The sequence below is a fragment of the Ptychodera flava genome, chromosome 19, assembly GCF_041260155.1.
Source record: "Ptychodera flava strain L36383 chromosome 19, AS_Pfla_20210202, whole genome shotgun sequence".
Taxonomy (NCBI): Eukaryota; Metazoa; Hemichordata; class Enteropneusta; family Ptychoderidae; genus Ptychodera; species Ptychodera flava.
Window position 1 is genome coordinate 31,139,720 of NC_091946.1, and position 18,429 is coordinate 31,158,148.

General features: G+C 36.3%; 1 protein-coding gene across 4 annotated transcripts in view; it reads left to right on the top strand.

Moving 5' to 3' along the window:
- Positions 1-18,429, top strand: part of LOC139119261 (peripheral plasma membrane protein CASK-like) — a 144,924-nt gene that overhangs the window by 34,644 nt on the left and 91,851 nt on the right. For all 4 annotated transcript variants that reach the window (XM_070682968.1, XM_070682970.1, XM_070682966.1 and 1 more), the window contains exons 2-3: positions 1,970-2,082; positions 10,988-11,093. In XM_070682968.1, coding sequence (XP_070539069.1) covers positions 1,970-2,082; positions 10,988-11,093 — 219 coding nt within the window. The remainder of the gene's footprint in view (positions 1-1,969; positions 2,083-10,987; positions 11,094-18,429) is intronic.

Genomic DNA, 18,429 nt, shown 5'->3' on the forward strand with positions numbered 1-18,429 from the left:
TTTACTGGAGTACATTTTATAAAAGCAACAGAAAATTGATTTTGGCGCTGAAAGGGCTAATATTACATAAATCAATTTGAGTCAAGAAAATTATCCTGTCCTACAATGTTGCTCAATCATTTACAACTTCAAAGCTGGTATGGATAAACTGTTCTGGACTGTGTATTTTGACTTTCTGTTTTGGCCAATCACCACATTCACTTTGACAGAACCCTTAACCTGGTGATGTGTTCTGTTGGCTGCTGAAATTGCCTTTAAATTCAATGCATCTAAACCTTGTGACACAGCTGATGGGAAAATGTTATGAAAATGCTGCCGATAACTTGTTTAAATCTGTGGCAAGCAAAGCAAGCGTAAGGTCATTTGTCTTTATTCAGACATGTCCGTGCAGAAAAAAATGAAAAGTCAGCGCTTGAGAATGTCACTGTTGTCTTTTTCACCTTTTCACTTTCCCACTGTGCTTTTCTTATGATGTAATCGGACACGAGGCAGATTATTGGCTGACAGATTTCAGCTATTGTTATGCAAATTAAGACAATATCCTTTGCAAAGGTATGCAGAGAGCTTTATGGCAAAACCTCACCATTTTGATGTACGACGCGATGTTATAAAGAATGATGAAACCTGTGCATATCTATGCACAACACTCGCAGACTCACATCCGCTGGAAAACCATAGGAATGATTTACAGTCAATATACATGTCCATTACGTAGGACCCAGGGCGTATCCGTATATCCATTTCATCCTTTTTCCGAACTCAGCAGTTTCATCTGTTGACATGTTCTGAAATAAATCATGGCACATTTAGCATTGTGAGAATACTAATATCCATCCTGCCCGTGTGAATGGAAAATTTACTGTCAGATAATGTGTTCCCATTCTGGCTGTAATTTACCGATGACAGTGTTATAATGTGCAGAAATGTTTTACGTGGTTTTGATAAAATATTAACGGCAAGGAGCACCCAGTTGTTCAATTCTTGATGACATTAAGTAAGGCCACCTGTTAGGGAGGTACATCTGGTGTTTGTGAGCCATAAAATGAGTGAGAAATTATTAACCTATTTGACACAACACTGCCTATATGTGTTAGATATCAATAATTTGCTGGTTGGTATTTTTGTGTATACATCAAAAGAGGTTGCTGCGCAGTTGTATCTGTGTAGAATGTTACATAGAGGTACATGTGAATGCCTGGTTAGTGGCACAGTTTACCCAGCTTATATGCATAGAGAATGCCATGAAAAGACAATGTAGCTGATAGGAGTTTGCTGTGCAATTCACCAAACAGAATCTGCTCTGCAATTTACCAAATAGAAAATTTGAATTTGCTTTGCCATTGCCCAAACAGAATTTGAAGTAGATATGAAATTTACCGAACAGTTCAGATCAAACAAAATTTGAACTTGCTGTGCAGTTTACCAAACACATTTTGAATTTGCTGTGCAGTTTACCCAACACAATTTGAATTTTGTATGCAGTTCAAATCAAACAGAATTTGCTATAAGGTTACCAAACGCAATTGAATTCTGCTGTGCAGTTTAAATAAAAAAACTTAAATTTTCTGTGCGGTTCCAAATTGAGAATCTGAATTTGCAATATGCAATTTACCAAAAAGAATTTGAATTTGCTATGCAATCTGTTTAAAAGAATTTGACTGTGCTGTGCAGTTTACCAAACAGAATTTTGCTATTCAGAAGATGCAATACATGCAAGTACATAAAAATAGATGTATAAATTGAACCAAGTTATAAGTTGGATTTACTGAACAAAGTACATGCTTTGCAGAGGTTGCTATGCAAATAATATTGTATAGTGGCAAATTTATTGTGTAGTTTATGAAACAGACTTTACCACGCTCAGAGAATGTCATGCATAGATAATTGATCTTTAGTTGCTGTGCATTTGTCAAAAAAGCAAAAATGATGAGATTCTCAAAGTAAAATATCTTGTTCTTGTTCTTTACAGGGGTCCATTCAGTGAGGTTAGAAGATGTATTCATCGAGAGACAAATCAACAATTTGCTGTCAAAATAGTCGATGTTGCCAAATTCACATCAAGCCCAGGTCTAAGCACAGAAGGTGATGTTTTTAGTCCCCACGGACACCGTCCGGGGGACTTATAGGTTTGGTCATGTCCGTGCGTGCGTCCGTGCGTGCGTGCGTGCGTGCGTGCGTGCGTGTGTGCGTGCGTCCGTCCGTTCACACAGATATCTCAGAGATGCAAGAAGCGATTTCATTCAAACTTGGTACAAGGATTACTTCATATGTCATACAGATGCACGTCGATTTGTTTTGGGATACGATCCAATATGGCCGCCAGGCGGCCATTTTATTAAGATTTTTTCATGTACAGAGCCATAACTCAGACATGTTTCAACCAATTTTATTCAAAGTTGGTACAAGGACATTGACCAATGTCATAGATATGCACGTCAATTTTCTTTGTGATACGATCCAATATGGCCGCCAGGCGGCCATTTTATTACGATTTTTTCATGTACAGAGCCATAACTCAGACATGTTTCAACTGATTTTATTCAAAGTTGGTACAAAGACATCGACCAATGTCATAGATATGCACGTCAATTTTTTTGGTGATACGATCCAATATGGCTGCCAGGCGGCCATTTTATTATGATTTTTTCATGTACAGAGCCACAACTCAGACATGTTTCAACCGATTTTATTCAACATTGGTACAAGGACATTGACGAATTTCATAGATATGCACGTCGATTTGTTTTGTGATACAATCCAATATGGCCGCTAGGCGGCCATTTTATGACAATTTTTTCATATACAGAGGCATAACTCAGGCATATCTCAACTGATTTTATTCAAAGTTGGTACAAGGACATTGACCAATGTCATAGATATGCACGTCAATTTGTTTTGTGATACAATCCAATATGGCTGCTGTGTGGTCATTTTGTTACGATTATTTCATATACAGAGGCATAACTCAGGCATATCTCAACTGATTTTATTCAAAGTTGGTACAAGGACATTGACCTATGTCATACATATGTATGTTGATTTTTTATGTGATACGATCCAATATGGTTGCTAGGCAGCCATTTTATTACGATGTTTTCACGTACAGAGCCATAACTCAGACATATTTCCACCAGTATCATTCAAAGTTGACATTGACGTATTTCATACATATGCCCGTCAATTTGTTTCACGTCATGTAGCAGTAACATGTCAATTATTGAAGTTTCGTAAGTAGGCTGATATGTCAAGAAATATGTACTGCATCAAATTCATGAAACTTTATACAGATGTTAACCGATGTTAAGCTCACATTGCTTTAACATTGAAAAAGACATTTATCAGTGTCATTTTAATTAATTTGTAATTGCATAAGTAATGAACTTACCTAATTAGGGTGATATAGCCACAAATTAATACAACGTCAAATGTGATGAAACTTGATACAGATGTTGATCTCATAGTGTTGTAAATACTGCATCAAACTTTATGAAATATTGTACCAGCGATAATCTGTTAAGTGTTAGAATTGTATGCAAAAATGTTTTGCAACATCCTGTTGATTAATTCCTAGTTGACTCATTTTATGAACTTTAGGATGGTGGCCTACATTGGTTTTTTGTTTTCATCACCATGGAACTCATTCTTGGCCATTGAGCGCCATCTGTATCAAAGTATTTTTATCACAGACCTAATTAATGAAGAGGACTCTATCCTCTCTGAGGACATGTAATCAAAGTACCCATTATTAACAAGTGGGGACTGTGTCATCAACGATGACTTTTTGATTTCCAAATCTCCACTTCATTTCATTCTCCACCTTCATTTCTGTACTCTTTGCAGCCTGTTTGCCTTTGCCATGCTAATTGACTGTGAATTAATTGTGTTTCAGTATAACATTTGTGTTTCATATTGCTCAGAAAGTTTTCCATATTGTGTTATCGTTTTAAGTTAGTTTCCCCCAGGTTCTTGCTCTGCTCGTGCTTAGGATAGATCACTGTTTAACCCCTTGACTACCAAGGCCAATGTATTCCTATATACCAGGGCCCTTATGGAAATATTGATAAAATCTTAGGTGTGGTCATTGCGTGAACACTGCTTAGAGTAAAAATTAAGTTAGTACCAATAAACCATATATTTTCTGAATCAGCACGAAATTTCCCACTTTTTCATACATAAGTTTTGTATTTCCAGGTCACGTGACTGATCACATGACACATCATGTGACCAGAGTTGGCAAAGAATATGAATATTTGAAGCATCAGGACGTGTTTTGAATCCATAAAATGACGCAAATTTGAATACAGTTGCAATTTTCATGGTATTGTCTTTACATATATGTAATAATAACTACCCTTTACTTTATTTATAGATGTTATCATGTACCTATTTGAGATTTTTCTCACAAAAGGCAGAGTAAATGAACCACAAACATCAGCATCTGACATGATTCTGTATTTGAAAATCAACACAGTTTATATTTGTAAACACCTGCTTTATGTCTTCCTTGCAGAAACATGCATCTAAAATGGTTATGATTTATCAAAAAATAATTCACAATATTTAAAAATACATTTTAGGGAACAAAATATCACATGACCAAACACATGACCAGTCATGTGACCAGTCATATTGATAATATGGCTGCTATAAAATTTCACTGGCTTATAGTAAAAAATTGTATTTCCTCTAGTTTCATTCACGAATATTGCTGTTAATAGAACATATTTACATATAAATCATTTGTTTTCAATAAATAAACATTTCATCTCATTAAAAAAAACAAACCATAAACATCTTCGCGATCGTCCGTACTTCTGAAACTGTAACAATCAGCGCGACGCTTCTGTGATCAGCCTGGCCTTTCAGGGTCGAGGTCATGGGTCACGACATTTGCTTCCGGATTTTGGCCATACTCGGACGTACGGGGGCGCAATCACATTCAGGCCAGATCGGAATACATCAGTCTTAGTCGCGCTGCGTGCCGACGCCGAAATTACGGGATTTTTAGCGACAAAAACGAAGCAAATACGCCTATTTAACTGTGCCGGATATTTCCGGCACTCTAGGTATATGGTAATTCAATATGGCGCCGGATATATCCGGCGCCATAGGTAGTCAAGGGGTTAAAGAGAGAGAAATGATAAATATCTCATCTTTTGTGACAATGAACAACTTTTACCCATAGACCTTAAAAACGGAAGGACAGGCAACTGCCAGAAAAGACAAAGAAACTTGCGTGTTTACCCGTACGATCTGGGTTATAATCCTCTGCGCAGTTATGTAAACGCAAAACACGTCACGTGATGACACAGTGACGTCTTGGCAGCACTGGAGCTACACAGAAGACGCTATACCTGTGCTGTCGAGTCAAGTCGCGTTCTGTTCCGGGGTCTAGTTCACGTTGTTTTCAAGCATTGTATTACCCATTGATTTTTACAGACAATTTTGCTACCATTTTCGACAGATGAGTCACTATTAGGTATATTTATTGTTGTTGTTTTTTGTAATTCCCGTCTATTCATGATCGAGTCGGCAAAGTTAATTTTGCAATCTAATCATTGTACACCCCTGATAACTCTTCCGTTTATTTCTGATTCATGTGTAATGCTGTAAACTTTCTTTTACTTCATTATGTACTTCTTGCACTTCGGCACTGTAGTATTTTTAAAAACTCGTGCGTCTTCAGCCCGATCGGCCATTGTTGTTTACGAAGCGACTTCATGTTTCAACTGAAAATTTCATACCCTGTCATATTTCTCTGCTGTAATGATAATGCATGTCAATGATAGTAAACGTTTCAACGTTAGGTATTTCGTCAACTGACTAGTATTTTGCGGGGCAAATCATGTTTACATTGTAAAACTTGTACCAAATTCACCAAATTTGTACCAAATTCACGTGCAGGCATCTCCAGCTCGATCGGCCATCATGATTGCTGTTGATGGACGATCTTTTTGTGCGTTTTAACTAAGTAATTTTTTTACCCTCTTAATAATGCATGACAGTGCTAATGTACGTTTCTACGTGTCTTATTTCGTGGATTGAACTAGTATTTTTTGGAGGAAGTCATACGTACATTTGTAAAACTAGGACTATTCACGCGTCTCCGACTCAGTCGGCCATTGTTGTTTACAACACGACATTTTGTGCGTTTCCTCTGAGTAATTTTTCGTACCGTCTCATGTTTCTCTGTTGTAATAATAATGCATGACAGTGCTAACGTACGTTTCTACGTGTCTTATTTCGTGGATTGAACTAGTATTTTTAGGAGGAAGTCATACGTACATTTGTAAAACTAGGACTAAATTCACGCGTCTCCGACTCAATCGGCCATTGTTGTTTACAACACCGTGAACACGACATTTTGTGCGTTTCCTCTGAGTAATTTTTCTTGCCGTCTCATGTTTCTCTGTTGTAATAATAATGCATGACAGTGCTAATGTACGTTTCTACGCGTCTTATTTCGTGTTTGAACTAGTATTTTTGGGAGGAAGTCATACGTACATTTGTAAAACTAGGACTAAATTCACGCGTCTCCGACTCAATCGGCTATTGTTGTTTACAACACGACACTTTGAAATTAGACGCGAAAGCTTGAGCATGCGCTGATCGCAATGTTGTAGTGATTAACATAATCTCGCGTCTGACAAGTCTCTCAAATCACGGGAATTTCCGTGAGCTTGCGATACGAGAGATAAACAGTTACGTTTGTTTATGTTAATGAGTGTTCAAGTTTTTCACGGATTATAACCAGGATTACATGAAAGAAAATAGCTAGTTGCCTGTCCTTCCGTTTTTAAGGTCTATGTTTTACCATAACATTAGAGTTGAACCAAGACAACTGTTTTGCTGTCACATTTTAGTTCATGCAATTGACAGATTCAGAATGTGTAAATGTCTTTCATTGTCAATAAAATTAAGTTAGTCCAACAAAGAAAATTCCTCTTCAAGTGATACCAACCTTTTCTAATCGTGGTTGCTTTCCAGAAATACATCACAAACTTAATAGCAATCAACACGGTGATGCAATATTTTAATTCAGATACTACCAAAGGATGATTACTGGATTCCTTTCGCTCTGCAAGGTTGATAATTTCATTCTGAGAAAGTAATTTTATTACTCCCACGGACACCGTCCGGGGGGACATAGGTTTGGTCATGTCCGTGCGTGTGTGCGTGCGTGCATGCGTCCGTCCGTCCGTCCGTCCGTCCGTTCACGCAGATATCTCAGAGATGCCTGAAGCGATTTCATTCAAACTTGGTACAAGGATTACTTCATATGTCATACAGATGCACGTCGATTTGTTTTGTGATACGATCCAATATGGCTTCCAGGCGGCCATTTTATTACGATTTTTTCATGTACAGAGCCATAATTCAGGCATGTTTCAACTGATTTTATTCAAAGTTGGTACAAGGACATTGACCAATGTCATAGATATGCACGTCGATTCTTTTTGTGATACGATCCAATATGGCCGCAATGCGGCCATTTTGTTACGATTTTTTCATGTACAGAGCCATAACTCAGGCATATCTCAACCAATTTCATTCAAAATTGGTACAAGGACATTGACCTATGTCATACATATGCACATTAATTTGTTTTGTGATACGATCCAATATGGCCGCCAGCAGGCGGCCATTTTATTACGATTTTTTCATGTACAGAGCCATAACTCAGGCATGTTTCTACAGATTTTATTCAAAGTTGGTACAAGGATATTGACCAATGTCATAGCTATGCACATCAATTTGTTTTGTGATACGATCCAATATGGCCGCCAGGCGGCCATTTTGTTACGATTGTTTCATGTACAGAGCCATAACTCAGGCATATCTCAACCAATTTCATTCAAAATTGGTACAAGGACATTGACCTGTGTCATACATATGCACATTGATTTGTTTTGTGATACGATCCAATATGGCCGCCAGCAGGCGGCCATTTTATTACGATTTTTTCATGTACAGAGTCATAACTCAGGCATGTTTCTACAGATTTTATTCAAAGTTGGTACAAGGACATTGACCAATGTCATAGCTATACACATCAATTTGTTTTGTGATACGATCCAATATGGCCGCCATGCGGCCATTTTGTTACGATTTTTTCATGTACGAGCCATAACTCAGGCATATCTCAACCAATTTTATTCAAACTTGGTACAAGGACATTGACCTATGTCATACATATGCACATTGATTTGTTTTGTGATTCGATCCAATATGCATATGGCCACCATGTGGCCATTTTATTACGATTTTTTCATCTCCTGAACTACAACTGACATGTATCAAGCGAATTTATTCAAAAGTATTTTTATCACAGACCTAATGAAGAGGACTCTATCCTCTCTGAGGACCTGTAATCAAAGCACACATTAACAAGTGGGGACTGTGTCATCAACGATGACTTGTTACTTGGAGGGAAAAGCGCGTCCATTTCTTCACAAAATCTGTGAATGCCTTTCTTTCAGCAGTCAACAGTGATCAGCCACAATTCACACTTTAAAAGCAGTTCACCCAAGATGCACCGCCACGTGTGTGAATGCGCGCAGCTTTCTGAATAGAGTGCCGTCCATTATGGAGCTACAATAGTGTATTCATTAGAAAGTTGTTGGTGCACATTCTTGTAAACTGACCCAGGTCAGAAAGACACTTTCAGAGATGGATTGCTTCTTTTGAATCAGGGAGGCAAAATAGCCTGTCGAAAGGAAATGTCGTTCTCTCCTGAAAAGACGGTCAGTTGTCAGTTCACGATGATGTCAACGCAATGATGGTTAATTTTGTAGCAAGTGTATTTGCACACCGCTGTTTAAGAATGGCAATGTGATATGTTGCAAATACACAGAGGACACCTGTGATGCTGGCAGCGGTAGGAAATCGTGATATGAGTTTGCGGTGTAGGAATCTATGATCTGTTGTAAATTTCTTCAACATCCATTTTGAACATTATGGCATTCATGGTTACATCATAAATGTAGGCACCTCTTCATATTTATTGCTTAGATAGGCAGACGCTGGCAGATGTTATCGGCTTAACTAAGTTTAAATGGAAACAGAATCATGCGTTTTGGTGTATTGTTGTTGCGTGCGGGTGCAATACGGAAGAGTGACGCATACTGATCGGCTTTTTACCTTTGTGATTTGAATAAACTGCATGTTGCCATGGAAAAAATCAATAAAGGATATCTGATTCAGATTCTGAATACAGCATTATTAGATTGGTTTGATGGCCAAACCGTTCCTATTTGCCCGTCAGACTTCTGTCATTAACCACAATATTGGCAGGTGAAGTATCAAAATAAACCATTCCATGCTGTCTGCAATGGCTATGGCGTAAGGCCATTGTAACTCATACATTCATTCTGTAGAATCACTGTATTTGATTAGATTGGGTTGACTCCATCATATGTTGAGTTTTTTCTCCGCTTTTTCTAGTTCTGGCAAGCATACAATTTTGGATGTATGGAATGTTATTTCACCCAGTATTTCAAACAAGAAATGAATTTTATATGCGTATATTGTATATTTATGATAATCATACTATGCAACAAAAATGTATATATATATATATATATATATATATATATATATATATATATATATATATATATATATATATATATATATATATATATATATATATATATATATAATGTATGTGTGTGCATGTGCACAACTGAGCACTGTATACACGTTTTCATACTTACATTAATGTAAATTCACCTCATCAAGAGTAAACTTAATTAATATTGAATTACGTTTTGTACACAGCTCAGCACTTATGCGTCAAGTTTCCTTCCCTGAAAAGATACCTGGAAGTTTTTTATGCATAAATATGCATAAATACATACATAAATACATACATACATACATATATACATATATACATACATACATACATACATACATACATACATACATACATACATACATACATACATACATACACATACATACATACATGCATACATACATACATACATACATACATACATACATACATAAATACACATTATACATACATACATACATACATACATACAGTACATGCATAGCTACATAGTATAATACATACATACACATACAAACTCATACACACACCCACTCACTGAGAGAAAAAAGAGATTCACCATATCTTAAAAGAGAAAAGTAAAGCGATTGCTTAATTGTTGAGTAGCCAAGGACAATGAATTATTGAAAGATAAAAAGAAAGTGAACTGTGAAGACATGCGGTCATTTACGAAAGATACAACTATCAACACCTGGCAGTGACAGTGACATATTATGGGATAGTAGGAAGCTAATTTGATTCAATCCTTTGATATCCTTTTCCAAATTTTAGTTACCTCACTTAATTTGTTTAAGTATATTTTTTCTTCAATGACGGTGTAAACTTAGCTCTCTTGTGTGTACTACACCCACCATTTCAAATAGTTAGAGTTCTGAAGGGAAAATCTAAATAAAAAAAGAACTGAAAATCCTTCTGTATGTGCAATTGCTTTGCTAATCACTTAGTGTTGATGTCAGTATGCCATCTTTAGTAACTGTCATCATGAAGATGAGAAACTCCAATTAGTGAATTTTTGATATTTGTCTTTTCTGTTGGTTGCCCTGATGTAGTTTAGATAAAAAAGATACAGTTTTGTTATGACTCGCTGTCAGTGTTGGCAATGTGACATCTGATTTACTTTCTGGCAGCCCCAACATGGTAACTAACACTCTTGCTTGCTTTGCAGAATGTTTTGTCAACAGAGAACTGTGTGCTCAGGGAAACGGGAATGTTTCCAAGGGCACTGACACAGACATTTTGTAGTTTCCTTCTAATCCTTGTATCAGCTCTTTAGAATTCTGACAGAAAGAACGAATGTTAACACGATGTGGCTGACGCATACACGCTTGGTTTCACGGTGTTCTGGATTGTGTAATTCAGCCTGCAAGGTCACCCTGTACTTAATTGTAGTATTCTATCGATTTTCAGATTTGAAACGGGAAGCCAGTATATGTCATATGCTAAAGCATCCCCACATCGTAGAACTCCTGGAAACTTACAGCGCGGATGGCATGCTCTATATGGTTTTTGAGTAGTGAGTATATTTCACATTATTTTGTAACACAACACAAGAACTTATGAGATCTCTGAGACTCTCTCTCTTCCCATTGAGGCCATTACTGGAGAAAATAAATAAAAAAAAGCAATCAGATGATGCAGCAAGTCTCAATTCTGAGGCTCTGAAGAGCTCATAACTCTGTTACCTTGACGACTAAGAGGATACTGCGGATCACTAGGGGAAACATTGACTCCAGTATTTGCAACAACTCTATGTTCAATTAATTGCATGATTTGAAGATTTTTGAATGATCGTCCAGTTCTGAGTAATTCCTAATTAATGACTCAGTTAAATTCATCAACCAAAGATGTCAAATGTTTTAGCTATGAAAAGCAAAAAATATCTTAGCATCACTACCAATCATTAAACTCCGATCTGAAATAATTGACAGTTATGACAGCAAGTCAATGATTTTGACATTTTTGACCTGTCTGCTGATCAGCTTGCCCTTAGAGCCAATTTGAGTCTGCATTGACTCCAAAATGCTCTCTTTGACGTAAGAAAGTTGTTCATATTATCCATATTGCTGTAGGGCTGACTCAAAGGAAAATTCAAGAAATTCTAAATTGACTCAGAGTTGAGAAATTTAGAAAGTTAGAGGGCAGGCTGCTCTTAATTATCACCTCTTTGGAAGCATGTCCCATGTTTAGGAAGGTCAAAGGTCATCCTAAGAACCAGGAAGTTGCTGTACCTCATAGTGTACCATCTTCTGTCTGGAGATTGAGAAAGATTATTGAGAATTCTTTTAAGGTCAAATTTCCATGGAAAAATAAGGATAGTTATCAGTCAATGTCAGTTTTGGTTATCACAGTGAAATTGCTAGCCCATACTCATAGGCATTAGGCTTGGAATGTTTTGTATGTTCAGTTTGGATTTTCGTTTCTGTATTGTTTATGTAGGATAAATACCAGAAGCTATTCTTTGAGGGTTATTGAAAGAGATAAATATCTTTGTGCTGACTCTATACAGTACCTGTGCTTTGTGATTGTAGCTTTCTAGGCCTACCCTTACATATTGAATTCAATGAGAGAACACATAGTATTGCCTGATACAATCCACTGTACCTTTCTGCACAGTTAATATTCATAAATAAATAAATAAATAAATAAATAAATAAATAAATAAATAAAAATAAATAAATACAGCACACAACCATATATGATGTTCTAGAAATACCCAGATTGAAACTCAAATGAAACTTGATATGTCTTGGATGATTAAGAAAAGACAAAAATGCATGATTTGTGTTGTGTTGAGGATGTGTTCGATGAGTGTGTACAAAGGTTACGCATTCACAGGACACTTCCTGCAAGACTACGTGTAGACTTCCTTTCGTCGATTTTAATACGAGCCATTGCTTTATAGTTTAATTTCTTTGATCTTTTAATGGTAACACATAGCTCCAAGTGTTTGTGTTGTAACAAGTGAAACACACTTTCATCTCTGAAATGCCCTTTAAATGCTTTGACTGGCTGGCATGAAGTATGGAAACTGTCATTCTCAAAAGTTAGGAAATAAATTTTTCCAATCACATGATTAATTTTTCAGGGACCATGCCCTAATGCTGCCCTTTACTTAAAGGTTTGTCATCATTAGAGTGAGATTTGTCGTAGAAGTCCAAATTGAAAGTTTGCATGAGACAAAAACTGAACATGAATATTCATGAAAAGACGATATGTTTGGTGTTACATCAAAAATGACCTTCACAGTGCAGCATGTCTGTGAGAATTTTGCCAAAGAAAAAACAATTTCAACAGAAAATGTGATGACAAATTTGGTATGAATGATTTCTTAGATATTTACTGAAATTTCTACACGTCCAAGTCCTAGCTGATTGCGGTATATAGTTTGTATCTGATCAAATTTTACAAATAAACTGATGTAAATGCCAAGTTCAATTTGCATAGATTTGCATATCATTTGCATATAGTGTTTGTATATGTTATCATGTATTGGACATATAATTTTATGCAGAGACATTTATTGTAGTCAGTATTTGTATTATGTCACAGTACATGTCAGAATAAAATCATAGAGTCTCTTCATTTTAATCGTACACAAACCAGACACAAAAGTATTATTTGCATACCATTTGCATATAATATGTTTATGCAAACATGTAATATGTTTATGCATAACATTGAGCAACATTGTGATTACCTTCAGAGACAAATGTATTCTGAGACAATTTATTTCTTTCTGTAAAATCATGTAGGTGATAGTTTCATGATTTGAGAGTGAATATCTACAGCTGGTTCAGAACATGAATACATGTAATGAGACAGCCATGAAATGCAGCTGCGTAGACTGCAGTCCACCTCTAGCAAAACAAGTCGATAAAAACGACCTTTGTCCATTTTTCAAAGAAACCCGAATCACTGATGTAAATGAAAATGTCGAGCATTACAGTTCTGCATTGACCAAATTTGCGAACCATTCTCATGTGAAATCTACTATCAGTTGATCGTTGGCAAGAAAATCGGTACTCAATTAATAGTGACATAAAACTGTGACAGTCTGAGTGCAAATGCGGAAATTGAAGGACGACTATAACTTCACGGAAATTCGCTGCACCAGCAAACCACCTAATTTCATTTTATTGGCTTCGTATGTTTGATAAGCTGCTATAAACTGCAAGTTAGATTCAAAGCTTGCCATTGACGCTACCCTATTCACTCGCATATACTTCATAATGTGCCTTGATATAAAACCGCCGATACAAATATCATCATCACTGAAAAAAAGAAAATGATATTGAGTTTATAGAAAGAGATACGATTAAAAAAGGAGAGACATTGTAATTGTCAGTAAAGCAATCTGAATGTCGCACTTTCAAAGAATAATTTCTTGTCAATATTTTGTAAATTGGTATTTGATTACACGATGTTGTTTGGACCAGTTTACATGAATGTGTATATTCACATTTCCTGGGTTTAGAAGATCCTTACAATTGAAGTTGGCGGTGTGCCAAAGGAGGGAACTGTTTCACGGCTAATTGGGTCATGTGACCAGTCATGTGACGTGTTAGGTGAGCAGTTCAGTCTCACCAAATGCACAAGGTTCATCGCAGAATGGCCTGGATATGGAATTTTTAGGTTACATAATAGGGGTAGTAGAAATGTCTGTGTTTGCGCATAGGAAGGAAACAGTGTTGAATTGCTTGCAACGGTAAGCGATACGCTTAGCTGCGCGGAATGATAAAGAGAGAAACACAGGATAGATTTCTGACAGGCGGCCATGCTAATGTGTAACTAATGCAGGCAGAACGGAAGTGTGGATTTGGTGTAGAGTCAGATAGCTTTGGATGCATATTAAACCGTACTTCTAAATTAACTGGCGCCTGGGTAGACAGACTGTTTTGAATGAGCTGAAAGCAATCTGTTGTTTTACAATGATGCCGCAGAGGATTGGATGCCTTCTAACTTTCAATTTGCCATGACAACTGCGATCCTAGTTTGAAACCGCTTGCCTGTGTTGTCTCTAAAAATAACAAGATTGATCTCATCAAGAGGGGTTTAATCTCTTAAAACTGATGTAGTTTGGTTTTGTTACCCTGTCATCACCAAATTATGGGACAACACTGCCGATTTCCATGCTAAGAATAGGGCCTCTGAGAATGGAAATTGGTGTGAAATGGTTTTGCAGTTTACAACCAGGAAGAAAAAGCGTCAGCTGTATAAAGCTGACTGAGATGGAACTTTGGTTTATGATATCCTGCCAGCATAATTTTATGCATGATTTGATGAGTACAACTACAATCTCCAATCTTTTAATTTGGGATGCACTTGTAACAAATGTTTTATGAATGAAAGACAAAAGTTAACATTATAGAAATAATGGACAACACCCTGACCAAGGGCGAGAGGAAAGCCAAAAATTAACAGGCGAGGCTTGCCGAGCCTGTTAATTTTGGCTTTCCTTTTGCCCACGCCAAAAAATTAACACTAATGATCAGGGCGGAGTCTGTTATTTGTAATATGTTATCAAAACCCAAGAAAACCATCCAAAATTAATAAAAATTTCCCATGCAAAATCTAACAGGGCCCAAGAACTTGTGCTGTACGCAACGCACTGTCATGCATGCTGTTAAAATTTTGCAAATTGGGAGATTTTTTGGAAAAAAGTGTCTAAACTTGAGCCAAATGTGATGGATTGGGCATGTTAATTTAATACTTCATCATAATTGCTGTAACAATGGAAAACATTTTACACACTGCAAAAAATTGCAGTATCAGCTCAGAAATAATGCATACATGTATGTGATGAATTATTGGCGTTTGGAAATATGTAGGAGTGATGTGTGATTCCTGATTTTGCTGAAATATCTCCAACTAGCATAGCAACAGTCTCTGGTAATGACAGGTATTTTATTGAGAAAACCAGCTGCTATTTGTTACCTGTTGTAAGTTTCACATGTGTTTTGTATCACCGGCGTTTATAGCAAACATTGTGAAAATGACACTAGCTTAACATGATATGTGATAAAAAACACTTCATTGAAATTCTGGCCAAGTATAAAAATGTTGGCTGTTTTACAGGTGTTGGCTCTTCTAATCTTTTTCACATCAGAAAAATGTGAAAAAGAGAGAATCATTCCGTAGTTCTTTCAGTGTGGTTGTTGATGTCATCATCATCATCATCATCATCATCATTATCATCATCTACACAAGAATCATTTCTGCACAAGAGAAATTTGATTCTGCGTGGAATTTCCTTAATTTAGCTATTGCAAATAAGGAGATTGATATTAATTCCAAGTTGATAACAGATGTATATTTTGCAAAACAATAAAGTGAATGCGACATACGTTTATGCAATGTCAAAACAGGGTACCCTTTGAAAAGAAATACCCCTTCTTACTTAGCTGAGGGAGCCACAATCCCACCAAATGTGCAAAGCCAGAGAAAACAAAGCTTGAAGTTTTTGGCGTAGTAATTGCCTATTTAGTTTCATTATCTCATCATTTTTATCACCATTGTCATTTGCATACGCGTATGTTGCATTTAATTGATTCTGTATCGTTTTATCAGGGATTTTCTTAATATACCTATTACAAATAATGAGATTGATATTAATTACGAGTTGATAACAGATATTTTGCAAAATGATACAGAACCAATTAAATGCAACATACATGTATGCAAATGTCAAAACAGGGTATCCTTTGAAAAGACATCCCCCTCTCACTTAGCCAAGGGAGCCATGATCCCACCAAGTGTGCAAAGCTGGAAAAAACAAAAGCTTGAAGTTTCTGGCATAGTAATTGCCTATTTAGGTTCATTATCCCATCATCATCATCATCATCATTGTCAGTTTCAGTACCCCATCATCATGTTTCAGTCATCACTGTCAATCACATAACAGATAGACCATTTACAAGTACCACATCATGGCTGTTTGATAACAACAATGGTGTTTAGCCTGTCAATATGCATACATGTCCAAATCTATGATATCTAGTTTTTTTCGCTTAATTTTCAGAGCGACAGTATATTCCTGTTAAATTGCAACTCTGGATGTCACTTTTCTATTCAATGTGTAAACAACTCACTGAAATCAGAACTGAAAATCTAGTATGAAAATTACAAAAAATAATCATTGACAACTATGTAAGCTTAACCCTTTGAGTGCCAAAGTCAATTTTTGTTGCCCTCAAAAAATATACCTCAGTCAATTTTTGTCAAATTTTTGCCAAAATGTTGGTAAGAAACTGTGGCCAATGAAATGCTGTGTTCATTTGGTCCAAAATTATCGAAAAATAATACAGAAAAATTCATAAAAATTGGTAAATTGTTGCACTAAAATTTTGGTGGGAAAAATACAGCACTCAGAGGGTTTAAAAAACCACACGCAAAAATCAGGAGAGATAAAACTTTCATCAAAAGAATAACTGTATCCATCTTTATTCAGGTCTTTAAAATATCTGCATCCTCTCTATTGTGTGTGTGTGTGCAGGCTGAATTAAAAAAAAATAAAAAGCTTGAACATATTTTGATGGTCAGGTTAGTTGTAACTGTATTGAATGCTTTGACTGATAAAAAAAAATGTCCTCCACAATATGTCTTTGTACCGTTCTAGTCGCAAATTAGAGTTTTTAGAAATTTTTTATAGAAAAGAAAAACACAGCAATATCCTGAACATCAGGGATTCAAATTGTATTGGTTGAGTTTATCGTTGGAAATTACCCACCAGTGTTATGGTTTTAAAATCACAAGAGGCAGCCATTTAAATGTTCACTTTTGATAGTTTCCTTTCAGTCCATAAATATTTAGTGGTTTCATTGCTGCCATAACTGTTTCTGCTTGAGTGAGTTCTCATCTCGCGACTATAAATGAAGGGTTTTCAGCAAGTGATTATCCCACATAGAAGCCACTTCGCTGATTTTTGCACACGCTTTATCTAAAAATACACCAGTCTGTTGAAATCACTGCTAAAAACAAGAATCTGGAGCATACCAGGTCAGACTGCAGTGAGTGTGTGAACTGTAAAATATTATGCCACTGTAAAACATCAAGATCCCCTATAAATATGCAAAAGCTGTTGGTGGTGTCAAAATTCATTCAGATTTCAGAAGCCATGCGACATAAACAGACATGTACATCCCAGGTGTTTAATGTAATTAGCATTAATTTGCATAAATTGGCAGTGATTTGTAATGTGTTACATTGTTTTAGCAGGAATTTTATTATTCATGATTTTGAAGAGTATAAAAGCAATAGCTTGCCTTATTAAAATCATTTCTTGAAAATTAAATATTAATTTGTCATGAAGACCAAACAGCTGCATCATCAGATTGACTCTCCTGTTTGGATATTGTATCATTATTTTTTGACATAATCAAATTGTAATGGTTACTCCCATCAATAAACAGATTCAAATCATTAGGGAACCATATGCATTTCAACTTTAAACATCAACTTTTTCATCCCCCCAATTCCCAGTAAACAGGTCTGTAATCACTAGTAACAACACTTGGTTTGGACCAAACCATTTCGATGAAGAGGTTCACAATGCAAAAGTGAATTTTAATTGGTGAAATTATCAACCAACACTTTGATAATCATCAAACTACAATTTCTCCAACTTAAAATAATGGAGGGTTTGCGACAAAGTCATGTAAATTACAGTATGAAGTTTTCAGAACAAATTTATATCTTGTGAGTCTCATTGTTAAACCTTTTCCTGCCAAGTCGGTGAAAATCCGCTTGAAATTCGGTGTAGCTAGAATCTGAGCAGCCACGGCCGTTATCCTGCCAAGGCGGTGGAAATCGGGCTACTTTTTGGTACCCCCTTTCCTGCCTAGTCGACGGAA